Genomic DNA, 25,625 nt, shown 5'->3' with positions numbered 1-25,625 from the left:
GTTAACATTAATGATGCCAAGTTATATATGGGAATGCAACAAGTGTCCATGGAGAAGAGTCTGGATTTGAGCAGTGAGCATCAGTGTTGGTTTGAAATTCCAGATGCAAGGTGTCTCTCTAAAAATGATTTAACTACTTCTTTTTCATTTCTGCTCTATATAACCAGTGTAAGGAATTTACATCTAGAACCTAATCAGAAATTGTTTTTTCCTGTCAAGCAGCTGGACAGAAGGGGAGCACAAGTGGGCACAGAACACAAGTATTGTAAAAAAGGCATAATCTAAAACAAAGCTCTTATTTTGATAAATTACATCTTGTAGGAAACAATAGAAATGTCATAAGAAAGGATTTGAGAGAGAAGAGTGTGAAGCATTAAGACTTTTCAGGTAGAAACTGCAGGGTACGCAGCTAGAAGGGAATAAGTGATAAAGCAATCATGGGAGCAGCTAACATCTAGCACTGAAGCATCACTAGTAAAAAAATAGGGAAATTACACACTGAAATTATGTCTGAACTGTGAAACCTGGGAAAAATTCCAGCCTCTCTAGTCCAAGTGTGCATCCAATGCATGCCTAAAGTCCTTATTGATCCACCTCCTGTTCACTCATATTTTGGTTTGCCTTAAAAGGACATGCAAGTCAGATAGGACCCGTAACACAGCCCAAACAGGTCCCTGTGTCAATGACTGGAGACCAGCACCCTGGGATGCACTTCAGTAAGCACCTGTAAGTCAGCCGAGATACAGCTAAACAAATAGGTCAAGTAATAAGGTGAGACACTCTTGGGTGTCATCTTGAAGGAAAGCAGATGTTTAAGTCTTGTAAATTAACACAAGAGAAACTAGTGAAGAACATTAACACTGTAAAGCAGTCATTGGAAAAGGCCACAGAAAAGAATGAATACAGCATGAATTTAAAGCCAGTGAAGTTCACTTCAACTGCTAGCAGAGAGGAACCGACATTTGTCAAATTAGCAATTTAATCTGATGGACAAGTAATTTCAAGTTTATTTAAGGAATGGACCAAAAGCTTTGCTTTCGGCTGATCAAACAGTGAGGTTAACTGCTGAATAAAACAAGTAATTCTGAGCAGGAAAAGCACCTAGACTGCTGCATGCACTTAATATCCCAAAATGTGGTCTGTTTTGGTGAGGGCTGAAAAGGTTCAGTTCACAAGTTGATTTTGCCCCTGAGAGTATGAATTTATCTCAGCTTGAAGATCCTTGAAGATCTATTTTACTATTTTTTATGAATAAGGCGTTATTTTGGGTACCGAACCACTGAAGCTTTCCTTCAGAGTAACAAACCACGGCTTTATTTAAAGAAAAGTATTCTTCCTCGTGACATTTGTATGTAATCTTCCTTGGCTGGGTTGTATCTGTTCTGTGATAGGAGAAAGGAGTAATAACTCTTTAAAAATGCATTAGGCAGGTCAATGTTCAGGTCTGATTGCATATGTTTTATTTATCTCTGAGGACTTTGGGATATTTGGCACACTGCAGCTAAAATTAAATTTTTAAAATTCTTATAAATCCCCTTGCCAATCTACTGAAAACAAAGGTAGCGTAACATTCAGACTAGCATTACCTATGCTGTTTCTTAAACTGTTTTTTACATTACAAGCCCACTTCCATTACAGTTTCAGTAGAAAACATCATGAAAACGCTTGCTTAGGCAGTTGATGTAAAGTTAGCCCATACTTTCAAAATAAAACTGCTCATGTGTGTAGGTTGCTCTACAGAACTACCTCCCCAGCACCTCTTTTTTTACTTCCTACTACATTGTAAAAGGCAAGAAAATAAAAAGGTTCGGAAAGTGGGTAGTGCTCAAAGATACTGAAAACAGCTTTCTTAGCATAGCCCTGATTCCCTGCTCTTGAAGCGTTTTCACACAATCTAGACCAAACTGCGCGTCTTCTTCTGATCTGTCTGTTCTATTCAGCCAGCTCAAAAAGAGTGAAATCTGTCTGGTTTCAGCATTTCGACAAGAAAGGCAGAATAATCCTGGCTGGGATAAAGCTGTTCTAATAAGCTCTTACTTCACTTGCCAAGGCAACAGAAGAGGGTTGTCTAGAGAAATCAGAGGTTTCAGCTTGCTGGACTGAGGTTACAGTAGCTCCCAGGCTACGTTAGAGGCTGGGCTTCAGATAACTAGACCATAAGGGAACCACAACTGACTCCCGAAGAGTCTGTACTTCTGTACTAACCAAAGGGGAGGATTCAGCAGAGAATCTAGCCAGTATCACCATCATTTTAGGGAAGCTAAATTTATGTCAAGGGAATTGAGTTTATGATATGGATTATGTACAGCGTGGGATGTAATGAAACTCAGGGTTCAATGGCCTGCATAAAGCCCAAAGTCTGTAATGGACAAACGATGAAATATTGGGCTCATCAAAATCCATTAATTTTAACTCTTGATGTCATGTATTACTCACAAAGCTTGGACGCATATAAAAAGCCTCCCCTTACAGGTATATTATTGAAACCTATCACTTCCATAGAAACTACAGTATGGCAGACATCAACAAAATCATGAATGGTGTTGGAAATATGAATAAGACCCAGTTATCCAGTATGCACAGCGCCGGAACAAAGGAAGACTCAAAGGAACTGCACAGTAACAGGTTCAAACAAACAAAAGGAATTGTTCTTTCACATAGTGCAGAGTTAAACTGTGGAGATCTTTCCACAATGTTACAGCATCGAAACAGAAAGGGGTTCAAAAATGGATTTGGAAAGTCAAAAAAGGTTATTAAACATGTCAGGTGAGATGCAACCTCTGGTTCATCAAATCCCTGTGCTGCTGGAAATTATGAAGACACTCCTGGTGGAGGTTTTTTCTAGATATGTCGTACCTGTCATGCTTTTTTCCTAACCTCCTATTCTACCACATAAGATCCAGGAGAGCTACTCCAGTCTTACAGTCCAAATACAGACCATTATACAAAATCAAAACACCTTAATGATTTGCAAATATGATGCGTAAGATACCCGAGGAACTTTAAATCTGTTGATTCTGGAGTGCTACTTCTACAAGAACAGAATCAACAGTATTCAAAAAGACAAGGACAAATTTGGGAGTGTACATCCTGGCTTTTTCCTGTATTACAGTCATCCTAGCTGCAAAAAAGGTCTACAAAACTGTCATAAAATCACAGCTTTCAACACGAGGAGTACAGGAGACCAGGAAAACATATCATAAAAGAGGTTTCTGTAACAGCTGGTTTTCTGCTAAAGCAAATTTTTCAACTCCCACAACAGACATATTGGGTTGTAACTCACATTTCAGCATTCCAGCAAAAATTTTTCTGTACAGTCTCTTGAAATAAGGAAATCTGTTTCTTCAGTCAGCGGTATCACACCAGTGAAATATCAACATGAGCACTGGTAAAGCTGGTAGCTCAGACATATGTCACTATCAGTCCGTTATAATGGACATTTCTGTCATGACAATACAGTACTGTGCAACCCCTTCAGTCTGAACCACATCTCTCAGCTATATAAACCTGGTCCCATCTGCTGTTATCAATTCCATGAGCCAAATAACCTTGGAAATGTTTGTGGTCCACTTCAGAAACAGCTCTTCACTGGCAGAGTTTATAAATCCAAATGACTCTATCTTTTTACTGTTAAATTAATTTTTGCCATCACTTCAGTGGAATAAAGAATATGATTGCCTGAATGGGTTTGCCAAATGAATGATGAAATTATGAAAGCTGCTGCTTTGGTTCCTGGTATACAAATGAGCAGGAACAACGAATAACTGAGTCCCCCAGTAAACGTAAACTGGACCGGCAGTCCATGTTGCCTGCGTCTCTAGGACAGAAAAATAAATCTTCTGGTTTTTAGCCTTGCTACACATGAGACATTTTCTTCTGAATTATTTCTTAAAGTTCTTTCTTAATAAAAATCTAAATTTACAACTACCAAAAAGCTCAGAAACCACATCACACACAGATCTAATTAAAGAATATTTTTTATGAAACTCCTTCTACTAGCCCTCATTTTCTAGTGATGCGAATTGACACAATTAGGGAAGTCAGTGGATTATGCTGATTTCCTGTGACGATGGCTTTAACAAATGGCTTTGGGAGAAGTGCACTTCTGGCACCTTGGAGACAATATCCTAGCATGAACATTTGATAATCAGAAAAAAGTTTAACTTTGAGGTGACATATATATATATACACCTGTATGTGGTCATTACTCCATAAATGACACGGGCAAAGAGAAAACAACGCAGTCTCTCAAAATCTTATACACATGCTGAAAATTATACATCAGAATATTTTCAGAACAAGCTATTTACAGTTTTAATGATGCTGTGAATTAGATATTCACTTTGGCTAGACAAAAGCAAAACTTTTAGTCAGGTTCTTGAATGTACCAGTGGACCTGGACCAACAGCGAAAGCACCGCCTTGAGTCACGGGGGGGGTTCAGATCACGTATCACACTGGAATAAGGAGGAGGCCTGACAATTTGGGGGGGGGGGGGGGGGTTATGTCAGCAAAGTCAAGACCAAAGCAAGGGTAGAAAGGGTGATATATATATATACCAATGGAGAAAATACACCTAAAAACGTACTTCCTGCTGACAGAAAGAATGACTGCTGAAAAGAGCAGTCTGAAATGAGATGAAGTAGTTTTATGACAGAAGAATTACAGGTCTGTTTCAGTAAGACCTCTTGTAGTTATGAAAGACTTATTTCTCATTACTGATGGTCTTTTTAATGATTTTTTTTTAATTTTGATTACTTTTACCTATAATTAAGTGCTGGCTTAAGTGCCATCCATCATAGGAATACACTACTGAATGGCAATTACGGAGAATAAAAGCGGGCTATACCTGGAAGTAGGCTTCACAACAGCAGTTGCTGAGAGTTTTGATGGAAGAGCAGAAATGAATTCATGTTTATTCCATTATTCACTGAATTTTTTTTCAATTTTTTTTCAGAAAAGGGTATGACAAACTGCTGTTATTCCTGATTGAGCTTTGTTTAGTCAGTTCTTTGACCACCAGGGACAGACAACCTCATCATCATCCTCACAACTGAAATGCTCCTAATGATTACTCTAAATCTCCTTGCTGTCATTCAACCCCATTAGGTCTATGCTTGCCCTGCATGGTCACGGAGTACGGATTATATCCTTCAGCTCTGCAGTAGCTTTTATATATTTTAAGACTGTTAATAGCACCCATTCTCCTCCATGGTAGGCTAAGCCGCCCTACTTTTTCCCCTTGGGCCGTGTCTCCCAAGTCACATCTTGCCATTCTGCTCTGGATTTTTTCCAATTAGTGGAAACTTTTTTTGAAAGAACAGTACACCAGAGCAGACTCCTATTCCTACTCAGCTAAGTGCTGAGTACAAACACAGAAAGACTACTTCAGGTGTTGCTATGTCGCAATGCAGGAAATATTTGGTTAATCTTCATTTAAAGTACAGAGGATTACCCAAAAGACGAACTGTTAGAAAAGCTCTGTGAAATAAATCTAAGCAATGTGTAATTGTACACAGTTGTAGGTAATTCAAGTGACGGGTGATTAAAAGTCTATGGCATGACATACAAAGCCGCATTTTGTGTGCTACAGAATTTTACCTCCTGGCAGGTAAGTAAAAAAGTACTTCCTTTGCTTCCTCGAAAATGCAGCATGGGTAGGCAAGAGACAGCTGCCTACCTTAGCTCAGAATAACAGGCAGCAAAAAAGCAAGTCTGCAAAGTGAATCATCTATAATTTGCCAGAAATAATTGTTTCCTATTAGAAGAGGCAAAATAGTAACAGGGGCAGATATAACTATTGCACTCCTTTACTGAGGAGTTGCAAAGTCAACACAGGAAGGTGCAAAAAATATTCCAGAGTATTTCTGAAAAAAGACTCAACGCATCTAAGTTAAAATGCACACTTCCATGTGCATCGCCTGGCCTCTACAATGACTGTTTTACTTGCGTGACTGGTGACGGGAATAAACGGCGATACATCTTTTCTTTTTAATCATGCACAGGAACAGTGTTGGAGGGGGGTCTTCAAAATAATTCCGTGAACTTACTCGCAGAAGCGCGCGTTCGGGGTCTGAATCTGCTCGGCCACCCGGAGGAGCCCACGGCACCGTGCCCGGCCGCGCTGCCCGCCGGTTCCGCCGCCGCGGGGCCGCTCCGCGGGGCACTGACGGCGCGGCGCAGCGCGGCGTGGTCGGTGCCGCCGCCGGCGGGAGCTGCCTCGCCGGGCCGGGCCGGGCCGGGCCAGGGCGGCGCGGCGCCGGCGGGGGACACGCGCCCGCCCTCGCTCCCCCGCCGCGCGTGACCCGCGAGGGAGGCGCTCCGGCGCTGCCCGAAGTTTGGAGCCGGGGCAGCGGGCGGGGGGAGGCTCCGAGGGGGCGGCGGGCGGCCCCGGCGGCCCCGGCGGCAGCGGCGGCAGCGGCAGCGGCAGCGGCAGGTAAGGCGCGGCGCGGCGCGGCGGCTCCCCGCGCTCCGCGGCGGGGCCGGGCGGGGGCAGCAGCGGAGGGGCCGGACGGCCCGGAGGGGGAGCGGCGGGGAGGCGGCGGCGGCGGCGGCGGCGCGGGCAACTTCGGGAGCGGCGCCCGGCGAAGTGCGAGGGCGGCGGCCGCTGCCCGCTGCTGGGGGGCGCGGGGGGAGGTTGTGGGGCTCGAGAGGAGGGTGCGGTGGGGCAGGTGGAGCAGAGGCTGTGGGGTGGCTGAGTGCAAGGTGGTGGAGGGTGCTGTGGGGCTGGCAGAGGGGCAGGGCAAAGGGAGGAGGGCACTGGGGGACTGGCAGAGGAGAAGCCTGTGGGGCAGGTGGAGGGGGCACACAGTAGGGCAGGCTCCGGGAGGAGGGTGCTGTGGGGCAGGGTGGGGGCTCAGGTAGGAGAGTGCTGCAGGGCAGGTGGAGGGTGCCCGCAGTGGGGCAGGCCATGGGGCCAGTGAGGAGGGTGCTGTGGGGTGGGTGGGGGCAGGCTGTGGAGCACAGCCCAGCTCAGGGGTGGGAGGGCTGTGGGGCAGGTGGCCCCAGAGGAAGGGGTGTGGGGCGCGGCTGTGCCATGCAAGTGAGGGGCACTGCTGCTGCTTGGTGCAGCACCTCACCTACCTGCTGTCTAGCGGCTTTAGGGCCCGATTCGGGGACCATGCTGCAGCCAGCGTTTTGTTTTATTGTGTTTCGTTCACACTTGGCTTCATCAGGCGCTGGATCAAGCTGTTAGAGATTAACGCTGAAGTGGAAGGGCCTCGTGGGTCAGCGCTGGCAGATGGTGCCAGGCACTTCCAGTTGGCCGGCAGCGCAGGGAGAGCGAGGTGGAATTGTCTCAGGTATCATTATTACTTCCCTCTCATCACAGGTATAGATAGTGTTGAGCTGTTCAGCACCCTGCTTCACCTCTGTCTCAGATGGAGACATCACCTGGAGGAAGTGGGGACAGCGCTATGCCCCTGGGACAGTAAAGAAAGCATCTGAAAGTAGCACACTCACAAGCTGGCCCGGCCCACCCCCAGCGGGGCTATATTCTCTGCAGCTCTGTTGTGTTTTCAATCCAGGAGAGTGTGGGCTGCTGCTGGCAGCTACAGGATGAAGTCGCCTCCCTGCTGCATGTCTCTTTCTTCCCAAGCATCCCTGGAGGAACAAGGGAATAGCACGTCCCTGGGCTCCCTGGACTCCAGTGTTTTCTCCAGCGAGGAAGAGCAGGGGCCCTTGCTTCAGAAGGTCATTCCCTCCTTGGACTGCTTTACTATCAATGTAGGAGGCAGCCGCTTTGTGATGTCCCAGCAAACTTTGTCTTGCTACCCTGACACCCGCCTTGGCAAACTGGCCGTAGTGGTCTCTGCTGCCCGGGATGTGGCCTCTGGCCTTCTCGAGCTCTGTGATGATGCCAACCTAGTGGAGAATGAGTATTTCTTTGACCGGAGCTCACAGGCGTTTCACTACATCCTGAATTACTACCAGACAGGGAGATTGCATGTGATGGAGCAGCTCTGTGCACTCTCCTTCCTGCAAGAGATCCAGTACTGGGGGCTGGATGAGCTCAGCATCGATTCCTGCTGCCGAGACCGGTGAGTTCTGGGAAAAGAAGTGCGGGAGTGTGGGCTGGATGAGCTCGGTGGTGACTTTGCTCGTGGGGACAGTCAGGTGAGAGATCCAGCAGCATGGGGAAGGTGAGGTGGCGGAGCATTAGGAAAAGATAGAGGTGTAATGCCCAATGCTGGATGAATTCAGCACTGAAATCCTACTTCAGAGGTGGATGGGCATAGGAAATGGGAGGAAGTGTGCTGGGTGAGATCCCTAGTGACTTTTATTTACTGTGAGGGACAAGTTGGCAATGGGTGCAAGATGGTGAGAGCCTGTCAGGAGCAGGGTCTGTATCCACCTTCAGACTGGTACTGGAAGCTCAGAATGGAAAGGGACGTTGCCAGAAAGAGGAAAGGTTGTGGAAGCAGGGGTGTCCTTGCAGTGTCATCCAGCTTTGGGAAGTAGTAGGCAGAGGGGATTGGATGTGGATCAGCCCTGGAGCCACTAGGGTTTGGAGCCTCCCCACCCTGCACTTGCCCTGCTGGAGGATCGTCAGGTCCCAGCTGGGGAGGCGGAAGGGGGGTGGTCACCTGCCAGGCTGCGTGTGGGTGGCATGGCTCCAGGAGGAGCCAACAGCCCTGATGGGAAGCATCGCACATGGATGTAGCAGCTTACAGGGAGGGGGCAGCAGCAGCGGGAACACGGCTCACTGGAGACAAATTGTAACAGACAGCTCAGAAACAAGGTGGGTTTGACTGAGCCACCCCCAGGATGTTTCTGCTAATTCTATTTGCAGTTAATATTTTTTTCTTCCCTCCGCCTCCTTTTTAGTATTACTGATTTATTTGTTAGTGTCAAGGAAATGAATTCTCTAAAGAGTATGAATGCTATTTATCTAAAGCACCTGTGTCAAAATTATTTTTAGAAAGAGAAACAAACAAGCCCACAAAAGGCTGCCAGACATATCCTACCCCAGCATGGTCCAGTTATGCAGCTGAGAGAGCTGGATCCTGGTATTGACCTCTTTCTTCCATCCCCTGTGGGTGTAACTGAAAGTTCCTGCTTCTTTGGTGGTACGATTTGCTACACATCTTTCCAGCATATGCAAGGGTAAATGTGCATCAAATGAAGGCAAAATTGCCTAGCCCCTTGGTCTGAGGCTTGACATCTGCAGCAGTCAAGAAACATACATATATAAAAAAAGGAGTTTTTCACTGTACTTTAGGAATGTCCTTGTTTCATGAAACTGTTCCATAAATATATCCTTACTCTAACAAAGCACTTAGCTGTGCATTTACAGTGTGAAGTATTTGCTCAGGAAAGGTGAAGATGTTTGCACGCTGTTGTGTGAGGATCTAAATATTTGAAGAAAGTAAGATAACATGTTTTGCCATCTTAGTGTGTATTGATCAGAACTTCGTACATAAACTGCATAGCTTTTATTATACCTTTCCTTTTAGCATTGCAGATATATACCAATGTAATAAAAATGCAAAATATTTCATAAAATTGAAGACAATTTAGAAACATAGGGTCTCATTAGGCCAGGATTGCTTACAAGAATATGTTAATCATGCACCTAATCCTACTGTAGTCAACACTACCCATATAAATAACACCCAACCAGAATAAATGCAGATTATATCTTTGGTCTAGTCTAGTTTTATAGAAATACTCTGCACATACAAACTGTCACTGATGTGAAGTGGAGGAACAGGAACATCAAGTCAGTGGGAACATGCTATAGGTTCTTGAATAAATAAAATGCTCAACCCCATGTTTGACATCAGGATTTTCTGAGTTCCTTTAAGGTCTACTTTCGTGTGTGTTCTTATGCCTCACATAGTAGAGGATAAGAAAAAACATATCCATGTCAGTATTAAAATTCTCTTTGGGGGGGTTCCTGGACAGGTACTTCAGGAGGAAGGAGCTGAGTGAAGCGTTAGACATCAAGAAAGATGCAGAAGAACTGGATGCCCAAGACGAAGAAGAGGACTTTTCTGGTAGTCTGTGTCCCAATGTCAGACAGAAGCTTTGGGAAGTTTTGGAAAAGCCTGGCTCTTCTGCAGCAGCCAGGACTTTTGGTACTCTATCCATGGCTTTTGTTGTTGTGTCCATTGCCAACATGGCTTTGATTTCAGTAGAGCTAAGCTGGCTGTCACCACCACTACTGGATGCCCTAGAGTACCTGTGCATTGCGTGGTTCACTGTGGAGTTTGTTCTGAGATTGTTATGTACGCGGGATCGGTGTCGCTTCCTAAGGAGTGTGGCAAACATCATAGACCTCCTTGCTATTTTACCTTTCTACATCACCCTGCTAGTAGAGAGTTTATGTGGTGGGGAGAGCTCCCAAGAACTGGAAAATGTGGGGCGTATTGTCCAAGTGCTGAGACTGCTCAGAGCCCTGCGGATGTTGAAGCTGGGAAGACATTCAACAGGTACTTTCAGCCATGGCAGTGATACTTCTAGTTGTTGCTATCTATAACAGATGCCCCTGAGTCAAGTCCCCCATTTTGTGTGTATTTCTGCGTAACCAATTTACACAATCTAATGTTAGCAATAATGTCTTGCAGAAATTTTATTTTTTTATTTTTGGACATCAATAATTGAATGGCAGTGGAGAATGACTTCTCAATTAACTTTTAGTTCTCCATAAAGCCGGTGTATATTCTTTGCACAGAACACTTAAAAAACAGACCCCAAAGTTACACACTTTAAATTGTTCACCAATGTTTTATTTACAAATATTCGTTTAAGTTGATTCAGTTAGGAAGGAAACACAGGAAGAAACAATAAGTGACTGTTGTCCCACACTTTTTATATGATCAAAAGCCCACTAATGACAGCTTATAATTACCTAGCACAGTGTGTTTCATTAAAAGAGTATACAAAGAAATATCATGATTTTGTCTACATCTTAGACCCTCAAAACAATTAGACTCTATTGGGTAGAGAATATTCCAAGAAATTTGTTTAAATTAAATCAATCCTTCTGACCGAAGGATTGATGGCCTTTCTGGCCATCTTAAACACTTTGGTATCTGTATTATATGGTGAGGACAGGTGGGAACTGCTCACTGAATTGGACTTACCTGCAGCACAGACTGGAAGTGCTAATCAGAGTTCACCCCTCAGTAAGCGTGGGAGCCTTCGTGTCTGAGTGCTCCGCACAGGTCAGGAGATGTACGGGTGAGCAGCAAGCAGAAGATGGGTGGAAGGCGGAGTGCGTTTCAGAGTGAGAACACTGCTATTCCCTCCCTTGGAGTGGTATAGGGAAGACATAAAACGTGACATGTTCAAGTGAGAATTTATCAGAAGAAGTTGGAAAGGGTTAGATTCCCCTTCCCTTTTTATTACTATCTCATGGCATGTGCATACCTGGATATATGACACAATAACAGCCATAATCCCCCAACACTTGTCCATCCTGTGAGGTTATCCAGTGCTTGGCATTTTCAAAATGACTCTAGTTATGTTCCCATTTAAATTGGTGCTGAATATGGCACTGCATTTGACAGGAGAAAAGTTCAGCTTTGAAGAATCAGGGCCATGAGAGTAAATCATGGTCTCTGTCCCATCTGGTAATATTGGCCTGTTCTGAAGATGGTGGTGATCACTCTTACATGGCATTCAATGCTTGCAGGGTTCTCTGGCATGAAGGGAATAGGGTGATGCTTCTCCATTTCGTGGAGGACATTCTCCACCATCTTTGTGAATTGGCCCCACTCTGGTGAGCTGTATAGTACGTGACAGCAGCATGTTTCTCTCGCTTTTTGTTCCCCTGAAGTGAGGTAAACCCACCTACCAATGGCAGGGAGTAGCCTTAAGGCTCCCTAGAATAACGATAGTGGTTTGGGAAGTATCTTACCATACTCCCCTACTGCAAATTATGTCTATTTTGGTGCATAGCTGTTCCTTAGAAAGCAGTTGAAAGGAAGCTAATGTGATCCAATCTGTCAATGAGTTTGTTTTGCTTCATGATAATTTTATTACAGTAGACGCTGAAAACAGTTGCTTTGCAAGAGGCCCTGCCACCCATTTTTTGTAATAGCTGTTAACAATAATTTGTTAACAGTTGTTGACAGCTGTTAACATCAGGTGTACTAACTTTCAAATATAGTCCAGACTTTTTATATCTATTTAATTCTTAAGTTAAATTCATTAAAATATTACCACATCAGTTTGTATCATAATACTGAGTACCATAAAGAGTTTAGTAATTTAATTGCCGTGTTAGGTAAAAGAAATTATTTAATTCTTTCAAAATCCAGTTTCCTAATCTGAGAGTGAAATTCCATCTTTACACTGGAACTAAAAATAGCAGTTTTAACACACAGAATTAGAAGCAACTAGAGTATCTATTTAAGCAATTCAGAACAGCTTTACTGTCACTGTCCTTGCTTGTTTGATAGTTCAGGGTTGCTAGTCACTTAGGCTTAGAGTACTAAACCAAATCTGGCAGTTTCTGTATCATGTAAATGTAGAAAGTCACAATCTCAATCTTCTCTCAGAGCAGATGCTGCTACTAAGAAAAAATTTAATCATAATGATTAAAAATAGAAAAATACACTAACAGATCTGAAGCCTGGCTTCTGACCATTAGAGGTATGTAGTAGAAGACAGTTTGGATAATACAGTTCTGAACACGTCCTTAACTATTGTTGCTACTATAAGATGGACCTCCCTAATTACCATACACAGCAAGCATCCTCCTTAAACACACATAGGCAGTCTTGATAAATCTCAGGGTGGGATTCACATCTCCACTGCTGTCTTGCCTTAGCTCTGGCAACTTAAAACTTCCTTCCACTGAGGCCTCTCTCTGGTTCCTGCACTCTCAGACCAGGTGAAGCTTTATGTGTTGCTCACCAGTTTTGTGTGACAAAAGGAGTGTGAGAGCAGAAGAAGCCGCAGTGTTGAGCATCTGTCAGAAAATACGTGGCTGCAGCCAGCAACCTATCACCGAGGCCTCACGTGCTGTCCACTTAAAAACAGAGAGGTGGCCAGGCACAAGCAGGACGTCGTCTCTGTAATACTGTGCAGAGCTGCAGCAAAGCTGGGATCCTCACAGGATCCTGGTTCTACTGTTAAAGATAAAAATGGATTAGGAAAAATAATCAAGTCTATTCTTTTTCCTTTATTTTTAATGAAATGGCAGATTTCCTGGGGAAGAGACAAAGAAATAGAAGATTCATTTCTGCCCCTTTGAAAGCTGAGCTCAGCCAATAGGAGGGTATAGAGATACTTGGGCTACATTGGAGTGATGTTAATTATTTATCCAAAGTGGTGTATTTTGTCAAGGAGCAACCGAGAAATTAGCAGTATCCCTATCTAGAAACTCTGCAGCTGGAGAATGAGAAGACTCTTTTGAGATAATGAAATAGTGGATTTGAATGGCTGCAGGAATAGGTGAACCTGCATTTTTTGCATTGTCTGATGCTCCTCATCTATTGCCTTCCCTCTGTGGCTGTGTTTTGTGTGAAGCTGTGCTGGTCCCTCTCTGGGACGTGTTTGTAGAGTGTCTCCTTGAGGAGAAGTAGGAGGTGAGCACCTGCCTTGTGATGGCAATGCGACGTATGTCTGAGAGAAGACCATAGTATTTGTCAGGATGAGGTGCCTCTGGATACATAAAAAAGCAAAACTTCAGCACTTTCAGAATTTTAATGGGAAAAGTTGAGGAAGCCTGTGGACTTTTTCTTGCCTTCAGGGCCAGGTTGCCTCTGATCTGGATTAAAGTGCTGTGTCTAAACTAAAGCTCCTGAAAACCAGTCTTGTGTTTTCAAGTCCCTTTGGGTGGTAGAAAGATAGAAGTCGATCGGCGTAGCAGGAACGCTTCGCCTTCCTCCCATGCAGGCCTGCAGGTCCCAGGGCTGGGGCTGCACGCCTGCCTCACACTGGCACCACGCTGGTGCTGTTACGGCTTGTGGCCCTTGCGCTTTCCAGCTCTGTACCAGCACCAGCACTTACAGCTCTTGGCACGGAGGTCTCGGGAGAAGTCGTCAGGCTTGCTGAGGTGTCCGTGCTGGAACAGCCCTAGTCTGGCTGGTTGCTATGGTTCAGCCACATCATTTTAAAAAGTTATAATATAGGATTATTCTTTTGAAGAATGACACCATAAACCCTGATTGCCACTTAGAATGTGCTGTAGAGTCCACTAAGTTGATTGATAGGTTCATCTAAAGAAGTCTCCTGACTTTATCTGAAGACTTTAAGAGTTGGAGAACCACCACTTCACTGATAATTCATTCTAGTCATTTCTCACCATCACCACAAATTTTTATTTTGAATTTTTTGAACTTCAAGATCCAGGCATTGTTTCTTCCTTTGACTTTAGCAAACCTAAGAGCTCTTTAGTAACTTTTTTTTCTGATAACCAAGATAGTTCTTTAGTACCTATTTCTCTTTTTGATAACTGAGACAGCTTGAGCTCTGTTTTTGCAGACACTGAATCATTTTTATTATACTTTTCTACACCTTCTCCAGTTTTTCAGTATCTGTCTTTGAGGTGAAGATAATAGAACTAAGAGTAATAAGGATAATTTCAGACTTCTTAGCAGTCAGAATAATTAATTATTGGAAAAATATTTTACTGAAGATTTCATCAATGCAGTGCAAAGAGGCAGCAGTCACTGCCCTGTTTCTCTTTATCCCTCTTTATGCCCTGTTCCTCTCTCTCTTCCTTTCCTAGTTTATGTGAAAGTTGCACTGTTTTTGACTTGCTCTCAGGATCCATCACAAGAGGCAAACCCTGGCATTTACAGTACTCATTTATGCTTTAAAAAAAAGTGGTACCAACAGTTTTAAATTGGAGCCCCTTGCTCATAGGTCACTTGAAAGGACTTATTCTTCTACCTTGTTCAATATTAAGTTTTGTGGGGCAATGGATGATATTAACTTCCTTGGATTATGAAAATTGTTTGATCTGGATCCTTACAATTGTCATATACACAGCTCTCGCACTGCTTTAATCTTAGCCAGACAGCATATTTTCATAATGTAGAGGCAGTTGTATTAATAGAAAAAAAGGTTACATTAATATGTCTTATTCCCCTTGTGTTGCAAAATTAAGCTATTTCATTATAATAAACATTGTAACCAACAGGCCATAGTTACAGTAATATAAAACCTGGATGTGATTAAGCTCTTAACTGGAATGAGTAGAAGAAAATACAAAAAAAGAAACATTCTGTACAAACTCTAGTAGATAGTTCCACTCTTTGCTGTACATATGCAAAACCTTTAAAACCCTTTAGAGCTGAAGGGGAAAAGAAATAGAGCCAAAATGAAGAAGAAAATTTTAATTTATTTTAGTCTGAGAGCATGGAAGTAAGGTGCATCAGATGATTGCTGATTACTCCAGTGGGCATATGAAGTCTGCAAGCAGAAGCAGAGCTCCACTAAGCTATTTTGCAAACCCTGGTTGAAGTAGAAGGGTGCACCATGGAGGGTAATTTGTAAGGATTGTATTTTTTTTTCCTTCCATAAGGAAAACATGGCACATTTTTAAAGAGTAGTATTAAAAAAAGAATCCCAAATCACTTGTGATTCAAAAGATAATCTCAGTCTGCCATGTATCTCAGTGGAGCTGCTGCTCTGTTATCTTCCTCCTTTGTTTGTGTGTACAGCGTTCATCCGTTGCACTGTTACGGATTTACTTCCCTGCTTCGTTTGCCGGCAGTCTAGCTTGAGGCAGCAGCTCTAAAAAGAGCACGGGGGGTTGTGGAGAACGGTCAGGTGAACATGGACTCCCTGCCCAGCTCGGGGCGACGGGACTGATGCAGGACATCAGGGAGTTTACAATACCTTGCTTGAATTGGGAGTTGCTGTCACCTCCAGTTTTGACACAAGTGCAGCTGCTGCTGAAATGTGGTGCCTGTTTAGATGTTTGCAGTTAAAGAAAGATATCGTAGGTTGGGGGGGTAGGTTCAAAGAGAGTCTATGAGAACTATGAAAAGTTCGGAAACAGTCCTTAGCAAACAAGAAGATACTGGGTGACTGAATTGGGTCTAAGCACCCACCTGGGAACAGAAGTTTGACGACAGAGAGCTGCTCAGGCCAACAAAAAAATGACAATGGCTGGAAAATAGGAGCTTGTCACATTCAGATGGGAAATAGGGAGCAGATGTTTTCAGTGCATTTTTAAATGGATAACTTATTAAAAATTATGCTAGATCCTCAATTATGGTCAATTTTAAAATCAGGTTTAGATAGTTTTTCTAAATCATGTGCTGTCATTCAAACAGTAATTCATGAGGAGCATTCCCATGATCTGTTATGGATACTCAGATGATGTCAGTGGTTCAATCTAACATTTTAATCTGTTTCTTTTTAAATCACTTTTTCCCAAGAGCAGGAAAGACCAGCACCCCTTTTTCTTAAGGCATGTTACTGGTGGCCAAAGCAAAAGCATAAGGTTAGCTTTCAAATGAGAGATGTTTGGCCATGTTATAAAGACAGCTACATGAATCAACCTATTGACAGCATTTCTTGTCTTTCAGGCTTGCGGTCTCTTGGGATGACTATTGCACAATGCTACGAGGAGGTTGGCCTTTTGCTGCTTTTCCTCTCTGTAGGAATCTCTATATTTTCCACTGTGGAGTACTTTGTTGAGCAAGGCGTGCCAGGCACAACTTTCACAAGTGTACCTGGCGCTTGGTGGTGGGCAACAACTTCCATGACAACTGTTGGTTATGGTGACATTCGACCAGACACTACCACTGGTAAGGTAGTGGCCTTTATGTGTATACTATCAGGCATACTAGTTTTGGCTTTGCCAATAGCTATAATAAATGACCGTTTTTCTGCTTGTTATTTTACACTGAAGATAAAAGAAGCTGCTCTTCGGCAGCGTGAAGCTTTAAAGAAACTCACAAAGAACTCATCCAGTGACTCAAACATTAATGTTAATTTGCGAGACGTATATGCACGCAGTGTCATGGATATGTTACGGTTAAAAAGCAGAGAGAGAGCCAGTACAAGGAGCAGTGGAGGAGATGATTTTTGGTTTTGACTTTAGGTTATTTAGCCTTGTATAGCAAATAGACTACTTTGAAAATGTAGTATTAAGCATCGCTTTTTATTATTATTCGCCACATAGTGTATTTGCTTTTCAAGCGGGAGTTTTACTTACTTGGACAGACAGAGATAACCAGTATATACAAAAGGCAGAATTCAAAATATAGAAGCTCTCAAAGGGCTCTGAAACCTGCAGGGTTGTCTATGGATTTTATGTTCTTGCAAATGTATACTAATAAAGTCTTAGCCAAAAATGTGATGGTGTTTTGAATTTTAAAGAACTATAAGATTTGTATTTGCAAGAGAAAATGAAAGTTAAAGAGATTAAGAAAAATCTAAAAAAAGAGAATCTAAGGGAGTAAAATGTTGAAAAATTTATGATGACTTTCCTATTATGAGACTCATCTTGGCCCACTTTCTTATCCTCATCTTCTGCATTTGCATGAAAAAAGGGTTACTGCAGCCTGGGGGAGAATTTCCTCATTTCAAGAGAAGCAAAGACACATGGTGGGTATCAGAAGATGGGTGAAAGTACTAAGCAGATGCAAGATCTGCAGCAAAGTCTGAAAATAGTCGTGATATAGGTGCCATAATTCAGAGCATGCACTGTAATTACTCTAGAAATTGCAGGGGCTAATACCACCTTTGCAGCATAAAAGTCATTTACAGACTAAATTTGACCCACACCCTCTCCTTGTGTTTTGATTCCCATAACTTATTTGTCTAGCTAAGCATGCCCTCAATTTTAGAACATGTTGAATTTAAAATCTCACCTTTAGAACGTGTAGTATCAATAATGATGGAGGAGAAAAAAATGTTGAGTAACTTTGTGCTTGAGAAGAGTCATTGGTGGATATCAGAAGAAACAGAAATGGTGAAAGATAACAGGCTACTAGTTTTTCTGTCTCCAGTGAAAATCAGTAGATATTCATTCTGAATGATTTAAATAAATTAATAAATTAATAAATAGTAATCTTTACTCAAGCATTACTAGAAAAATCCTTCATCAAAATCTTATGTTCCAAAGGAAAAAATGAGAAAATGTTGAACTAGACACTAAAGCTATTGCACTAATTAAAGCCCCAAATTAAAACAATCATCAAAGCTATTTTTCGTCAAGTTTCCCACTCTTCACCTGTTCCCTGTTATTGTTCTTAGCAAATAAAGTTTTGCTTTAATCTAATTTCATCATCCTAGACTAAGATGTTGCCACAGTATACATATAATTCAATAGCAAATTAAAAATAAAGGACCTCTCTAATTTCATGTTTCTTATCGGCAATATAAGCACAAGTATTATTTACGTTTGACATACAATTTAGCATACTCACTAAAAGGAGACATTTATTAAGTCTAAATTATATAATTTCATGAAGTATTTATTTATTTAGAAGGCTTTAAGTTACCATTGAGAATATATGAATGGGTGAAACATTAGTGTGTTTTCCTATATTCACTATATTCACTATATTCACTATATTCCTGTATTCACTATAAAAGATGTTGTAAACGTAATACAGCAAGCAAAATGTTAAAAGGTTTCAGCCTGGATACAAACTGACTTTCAGCATAAAACTTTTTCTAATTTGTCAACTGTTATCAGTCAGCATTTGGATTTGGGAACAAAACAGCACCTGCAGCAGGCGCCTGGGTCACACAGAAGCCAAGGGAAACCACTGGAGACCAGAAGAGCTTGTCTTGCTCTCCCCAGAATTGTCTAGGTGTGAAAATTCATAGATCAATCATATGGCCTCTGTTGCACAGAGATCAAACTACACTATCACAGTGTTTCCTTCTGTCCAAATGCTCTGTGAACCCGTGACAAAACTCCCTTTGATGTCCAGGAGACAAAGCAGGTTCTACAGTGAAAGGTTTAGTGCAGCCAACTCTAGGTTATTATTTCGTAGCTTCTTGGAGCAGGATGTCTCTCAGGCTGCACAAACTGTACAGGCTGTTTCTTATTCAGAAGTCATTCTAATTATAGAGAATTAGGAAGAAGCTTTTATTGTGGGAAGGCTGTTTTGTAATGTCTTTTGTACTTTCTTGTACAACATCTGATGTCTGTTTGAAAAAGGAAATGCAGTTAGACAGACAACTGGTTCTCTGTGGGGAAAGGCTGCTTTTATTACAGCCTGTGCTTTTTATGAGGGACACAAAGGAAAGAGAGAAATGTTCTGGGACATATCTGTCGATTCACTCCTTTCACCAGTTCTGGAGATAAAGTTTCCTAGAAATGCCCATGGGAAAATGTGGCTGAGAATTTATTCAGTAGTTGCTTAGGCTTCTATTTCAGACCTCTTGATTTTAAATTCAAAGTCTCTCCAAGAAGTGTTTGTCAGTCATGTTGTTTATGAAGGACAGATCTCTCTTATTATGGGCTGAGACTAACAAAATTATTTTGCAAATAAAGGTCAATTCTGAATTCAGCTCTTACAGACAGAAGGACCAGAACATTCATATCAAGCAGCAAACAGTACAGAACATTAAAACTATAAAATGTGAGGCTACACCATGTATTTACCAGCATAGATTTGGAAAATAGCTTAGTTACCACTAAGTCACCATATTACTATGCTAACTTTAGAATATCACGCTGAAGGTGAGTGAGAAACTATCTCTTGTTCTTACATCTGTTCTGCCATTACTATCCAACAGCAGAGATGGCAGAAAGATCATGTGTTAGAACATCAATAACATTGGTCGAAAATTCAGTGTTTTGGCTTAAACCATCAAGTACTCTTAAAAACTGTTATTGAAGGATAGATAGCTTCTAAACTTGTCAGCAAACCTGCACTAATTTTGATTTACTAGTACAGGAAACAATAGTAGTCAAAATGGAGTATCATAGACTACAGTGCAGACTAATAATCTGAAAAATCTTGTTTGCTCATGCTCTGGGGTGGCACTGAGTTGAGGACAGCGTGGTCAACACCACCAGAACATTGTAAGCATAGCTAAAATCAATCTTTGTCCTTCTCAATAGTAAGAAGGCCAACAGCATGTTGGGCTGCATTGAGAAGATTGATACCAGCCATCGAGGGAGGTGATATTTCCCCTCAGCACTGGTCAGGCCACAGCTGGAGTGCTGTGTCCAGTGCTGGGCTCCCCAATACAAGAGAGACATGGACATGCTGGAGTGAGTCCAGCGAAGGGCCACAAAGATGATGAAGGGACTGGAGCATCTCTCATAGGAGGAAAGGCTGAGAGAGTTGGGACTGTTCAGCCTGGAGAAGAGAAGACTGAGGGGGGATCTGATCAATGTGTGTAAATACCTGGGGTGGGGGGAAGTATGAAGAAGTCAGAGCCAGACTCTTCTCAGTGGTGCCAGTGACAGGACAAGGGACAGTCAGCACAAATTGAAATACAGGAAATTCCTTTTAAGCTTAAGAAAGACCTTTCTTTTTAACTGTAAGGGTGACTGAGAACTGGAAGAGGTTGCTCAGAGAGGCTGTGGACTCTCCATCCTTGGAGATATTCAAAATCTGAGAGGACACAGTCCTGGGCCCCCTGCTGTAGCTGACCCAGCCTTGAGCTGGGGGTTGGACCAGACGGTCTCCAGAGGTGTTTTTCTACCTCAACTATTCTGTGATTCTGTTATCTTTGTCCCAAAACTGATAACCCTAAAGTTAACCCCCTGTTGTTAGTAAATAAATAAACGGCTACAGTCTTGATTTGATATAAACCATTCAAATCAAGCAGTTTTTCCCTGCAACAGGATTTTCACTGGCTAACTCTGAGCTTTTGAGATCAGCATGTGGCTAATCAAGTTAACCATAAAAATGAGCACACAGGAGAAAGTTATGAGGTCTTTTACAAGGTAAGGCCAATTTTTTCTGTTTTCTGACATAGCTAAGTATTCCTATCTTATTATTATCCTGATAATGAATAACTTATACTTTTATTATTTTGTATGATACTGTCCTCGCAAATGTCCATTGAAGTATACTTGCAACTCTACTATAAAATTTTCTGTTGAGATTCCCACCATCAAAAAAGCATCAGAGAAGCTGTTGCTGATGCAACAATGTGGTTTTCAATGCTCTTATTGCATAGGCTGCCTGTGGAAAGGGTAAAGCAGTGCAGGCCTTAATCACACCTCTAATTGCAGAAAGGGGTCCTCCAGACCTCTGAGCACTTAAAAGTGCCATTCCCTGAAGATAAGGCCTAGAGCCGGTGATCTCTCTAGGACTGAAATGCATTTTTTCAGCTGTAACCTCTGTCAATTAAATTTTTCAATTTTTAAGAGTTTTAAGCAGTCCTGTAATTATTACGGCTTTGTCTTTTAGTTGAACATCAATACTAGAAAATGCAAACATCTCCGTAAATAGTGAGCTAGACCTTATGAGCAGTCAGTGATTAATGCCACTCCATCAGAAGACAGATTTTAATGAAAGACTAAGCTGAAGAATTCAGTTACTATTAACTTTTTCTTTTTCTTTTTTTTTTTTTTGGCAATACATTAAATAGGATGTTTTCTAACAGAAGTGTGACCGTGATATGCAGGACTGGTGCTTCTGCTGGAGGATGGGGCTGTCAGCAGGAGGGAGGACGCAGCCTGTTCGGTGAATGCTCACAGCTGGGCTATGTGAACAGCAGTTGCTCCCCCTCTTTCTCAGATCCCCAGAAGTTGCCTGTGAGACATATTTATAACTTCACAAAGGGAGGGGAACCAAGAACAGCCTGAAGTTAATATGGTTCTTTAAAAAAGCTCCCTTGCCTATAGCTATGTTTGTCTTAACAATGTTATGTTCAGAAGCCTATTAGAATGTGTGAAAAACACTCTATAACAGCCTTTCAAAGTGAAATTATCTTTCTTATCAAATAAGGTAAGATTCCTACGGATGTAAGATTGCCTCTATTTATACCTAATTGTGTAAAGCTTTTAATAAAACTAGAGGTGTTTGTTTCTAAGGCATGAATTATGACTACGTAAGCTTGTAAGTTAGTATATTTTTTTTCATTTCCAGTAGCTTGACTCAGAAAGACAAGTTTATTTCCAAACTTTGTACAGTAGATATAAATCCTGGGAAATGGATGGAGCTTGCTCTCTCTCTCTACCTAATGCATGAACCAGTTTCTAAGGAGAACTTGGAAGGGAATTCATAAGGGCCCATTACAACTGCTACTGGAAGAAAGCATAATGAATAGACTGCTTCTAAAGACATTTTTTTAAAACAGCTGAGCACTCCAATTGGCTTAAAAATGAACAGTTAAAAGACAAATAATGATGTAATTCTTTACAGTTGGCCATGTATTTTAGATTCCTGAATTGTAGCTCTCAGCCTGAGGTATGAAAAACATTATGCATATATTGAATTATAGAAAAATATTCTCAGATGAATATGTGTCTGCTTAAGAACTACTGTGTGCCCAGTGAAGCCACATTTGTAAAGTCATAGTTCTTTTATCCTAAACTAGCAACAACGCTCAGCCATTAGAACATGACATTAGAAATTAGCAGAGGTAGAGGCTCCATGGGATTCCTCCGTAGCTTTTGTGGTATGTGTTAGATAGTGCAGTGATAAGAGCTATTAGTATTAAAGCCCTAAACAGACAAGTTAAATCATTATTAATGCTTAATATAAAAAAAGAAAAATAATACAGGTAGAACAGGAGAGAGCAAATTATTAATTTAAAATAAGAAATTGACATTCTTCAGCTGAGATTTGCCAGTGACATTTTGTGACTGACCTTGTGTGTTTTACCTCTCCTAAGACAACTCAGTCCAGAGAAAGAAATTTTTTTCTGCTCATTAACTCACATGCATCATACGTCCATATCACAAATTAGATTATATATTAATTATATATTAATTATTCATATCTCATGCTTAGCCATTTTGTACTATATCAGACACTGCTCGCCCCACCTCAAACTGTGTATAGGCACGTGGATTCATGTTTGCATTGGTCTTCTGAGATGAACACTAAAAATGATTTTTGAAAGAGGTGATCTTCAACTTAAAGGAATGAGAACAGATTTATTTAATCTAATATAATTTATGCTTCCTGCTATTTGTATTTCTGCTGTCATTTCTTGTTTAACCCTCCCTTCCTAGCAGGAATTTCTATACAACAGACAGAATTGCCAATCACAGTCTGTCAGTGTAAAAATGTCGACAAACATACCCCATAAAACTGTGTTCCGTTTTCTTATATTACAGACAAAACTGAAGTCAAGAGAAACAAGCATGGTGTTTCTCTCACAGCTGCAGGGACAGCATAGATTACAAATCAGCAGACTACCCCAGTTTTCCAAGTTACTGGAAGCTGTACTTGTAGCCGGACAAAACCAACCTGTCGTGTAAAGCTTCTATTTATATCACTGAAGAAATAAGACTTCAGTAACAAATAGGGAATGCATTGTGAGAAAACACCTGTGTTCTGTGTTTAGGGAATTCGTGTAATTTGTACTGCAGATAAGCCCAAGAGGCAAGACCCCACTGTGCAAGTGTTGTACTAGACCCTTCTACCCAAATATGTAGGGCAAACCCTGCAGTCTATTTGACTTTGTAAGGGAGGGAAGTTTTACCCAAAAGCCTTCATATGGATTTATTGTAGAATTAATCTGACATGTTGACCTTGGCAAATCTACTGATTTAATTAAATTATACCAGGAGGAATTTGGCCCACTTTCCAGCCAACACTCTTTGTAAGACGCTTTGCTGTACAAGAGCTGGCATGTGGTCGGGCCACAACAGGGACCACAACCAACATTCAAATTACGGCCTCTGTTACGCAGGCTGCTTCTTTATGTATGGAGATGAATCCAATTTGCTTGTGCCAAAGGCATTACAATGGAAATACTGGCAGACTGAGCTAACAAAATGCCACTGGCTATCCTTATAATATGGAGGTTGCATTATGCTGCAAATGCTCCCATCAGCTGTCCAGCAGGAGACTTGATTAGAGCAGATGTGATGACACATAAGCCAAACAAAAAAAAAGGGGAAAGCTCTTATCCTCACCTATCACCAGGATTTCAGCTTGGTTCAGAGCTAGTATGTTTCACATAGCAATTATTTAATGTTTTTAGGGTTTGGCACTAGAGTAAGCAATATATTCAGTACAAAAATGATGGGTGTTATTTATTCAGGACCTTCTGTATCAAGAACGTCACTTTCCTATGAGAATTCAGTGCCTGAAATAATCATCGCTCGCATTCCTTACCACATATGTCATCACAAATTGCAGACCTGTCTCCAACTGGTGGATTGAGAAAGTTTAATTTATTAAGGATATGCTTCCATCAACATTACCTTTTGAGTTTCTTAGGAACAAGTGTGCTGTGCTCTCCTGCCTTGTTTCATACTCCTCAGATCAGAGCTACATTTGACTGAGCGATGCAGTTCTGCAGCTGGATCATGCTAGAATGATGCAGTCTGCCGCTGCCGGCACTGCCCTGACAAAATTGCTAATGAGTATTACTGGTAACGAGCAGGCAAACACAGCACACGTGTGGTGACAGGAGAGGAAGTTGCACAAGTGCCTGTTTTGGAAGCAAAAGGTGCCGTGTGGGATGCAGTAAACCACAGCTTTTTCCATGCACCTGCAACCCAAATCCAGCCTATGAGGCAAAACCAAGTGGTCCTTATACCTTATACAAGCCCAGTGAGATACAGACTGGCAACACGAGCAGGCAGAAGGATCAGCTCGGCACATCCTCAGCATCCCCAGCAGTCTTTCCAACTGCTCCTAGTATTTTTCCCATCCATCCCAAAAAAGTTGCAGAGGAAGCCTCGGTTGGCCTGTTCCGTTTGGTAGGACGTGTCCAATGCCGCTGAAGTCACCCAGGGAACAAATGTGCCCTAGAATTTGAATGTGTCCTGTTAAATGATGCAGCATTATTTGCACATTCAATTCTAGGCAGCACGCTGTGCTTTTTCCAGACAGTTTAATTTTCTCACCTAGCCTTCATGTGTAGAGCTGTTCAATTAGCAAGGTAAAATATAATTTTAGCAAAGATTTTAGCAGAGTAAAAACAGTTAGGAATCTAAGTAAGACAGGTAAGCTGAAAATACACGACACTCTCCTAACTATAAAAATTATTAAGAGAAGAAAATCTTAAAATTCTGAATTACAGTTTAGACTTGGGTGAAGAAAGGCAGACAAGTCAGGAACTAATACAAGCTAGAAGACCAATCCAGAGTGTGAGATCTAGTTTCATATACTAAATATTTCTGTCTAGCATAAAGCAAATCCTATGCAAACTATTAACACTTTTGAAATGTACCTTGTCCTATATTCTGCACAGGGAGTAGAAGTTCTTAATGAAGGGTTCCAACTTACCAGGTTAGGTATGTTATTTCAGGCACTTAATATTTTTAATAGATCTGGGCAAGATCTGTTTACTGGTAAGGAGAAAAAACATTGTAGCTTGAATGTATACTTTGCTCTTGAAAACTGAATAGATACTTACCTTTCACATATAGAAAAATCGTTTTTTCTTTTTTGCCATTTCAGAATAAAGAGATCCAAAGCATTTGTTTAAAAAGCAAAACAGCTGAACACTCATAGCATTACCAGAAACAGGTTAATGCTCTGCCAGGTCCACCTCCCCCATTCCCACTCCGATGTACACAGAACAGGCTCTTTTCCAGGAAAAGGCTCCTGAACA

General features: G+C 41.9%; 1 protein-coding gene across 1 annotated transcript; it reads left to right on the top strand.

The window, feature by feature from the left end:
* Positions 1-7,217: 7,217 nt before the first annotated feature.
* Positions 7,218-17,253, top strand: KCNV1 (potassium voltage-gated channel modifier subfamily V member 1). The gene is made up of 3 exons (XM_026099798.2): positions 7,218-8,038; positions 9,906-10,432; positions 16,493-17,253. The coding sequence occupies exons 1-3, from the start codon at positions 7,557-7,559 to the stop codon at positions 17,002-17,004; spliced, it is 1,521 nt and encodes a 506-aa protein (XP_025955583.2). The 5' UTR covers positions 7,218-7,556; the 3' UTR covers positions 17,005-17,253.
* Positions 17,254-25,625: the final 8,372 nt, after the last annotated feature.

This window comes from Dromaius novaehollandiae, chromosome 2, assembly GCF_036370855.1.
Source record: "Dromaius novaehollandiae isolate bDroNov1 chromosome 2, bDroNov1.hap1, whole genome shotgun sequence".
Lineage (NCBI taxonomy): Eukaryota > Metazoa > Chordata > Aves > Casuariiformes > Dromaiidae > Dromaius > Dromaius novaehollandiae.
Note: the sequence above shows the minus strand (reverse complement) of the source record. Positions and strands in the feature narration are given on the sequence as shown.

Coding starts and splice junctions, on each gene's coding strand:
- KCNV1 (XM_026099798.2), top strand. CDS start 7,557: ATGAAGTCGCCTCCCTGCTGCATGTCTCTTTCTTCCCAAGCATCCCTG. Junction 8,039..9,905: donor GATTCCTGCTGCCGAGACCG/GTGAGTTCTGGG, acceptor GTTCCTGGACAG/GTACTTCAGGAGGAAGGAGC. Junction 10,433..16,492: donor GCTGGGAAGACATTCAACAG/GTACTTTCAGCC, acceptor CTTGTCTTTCAG/GCTTGCGGTCTCTTGGGATG.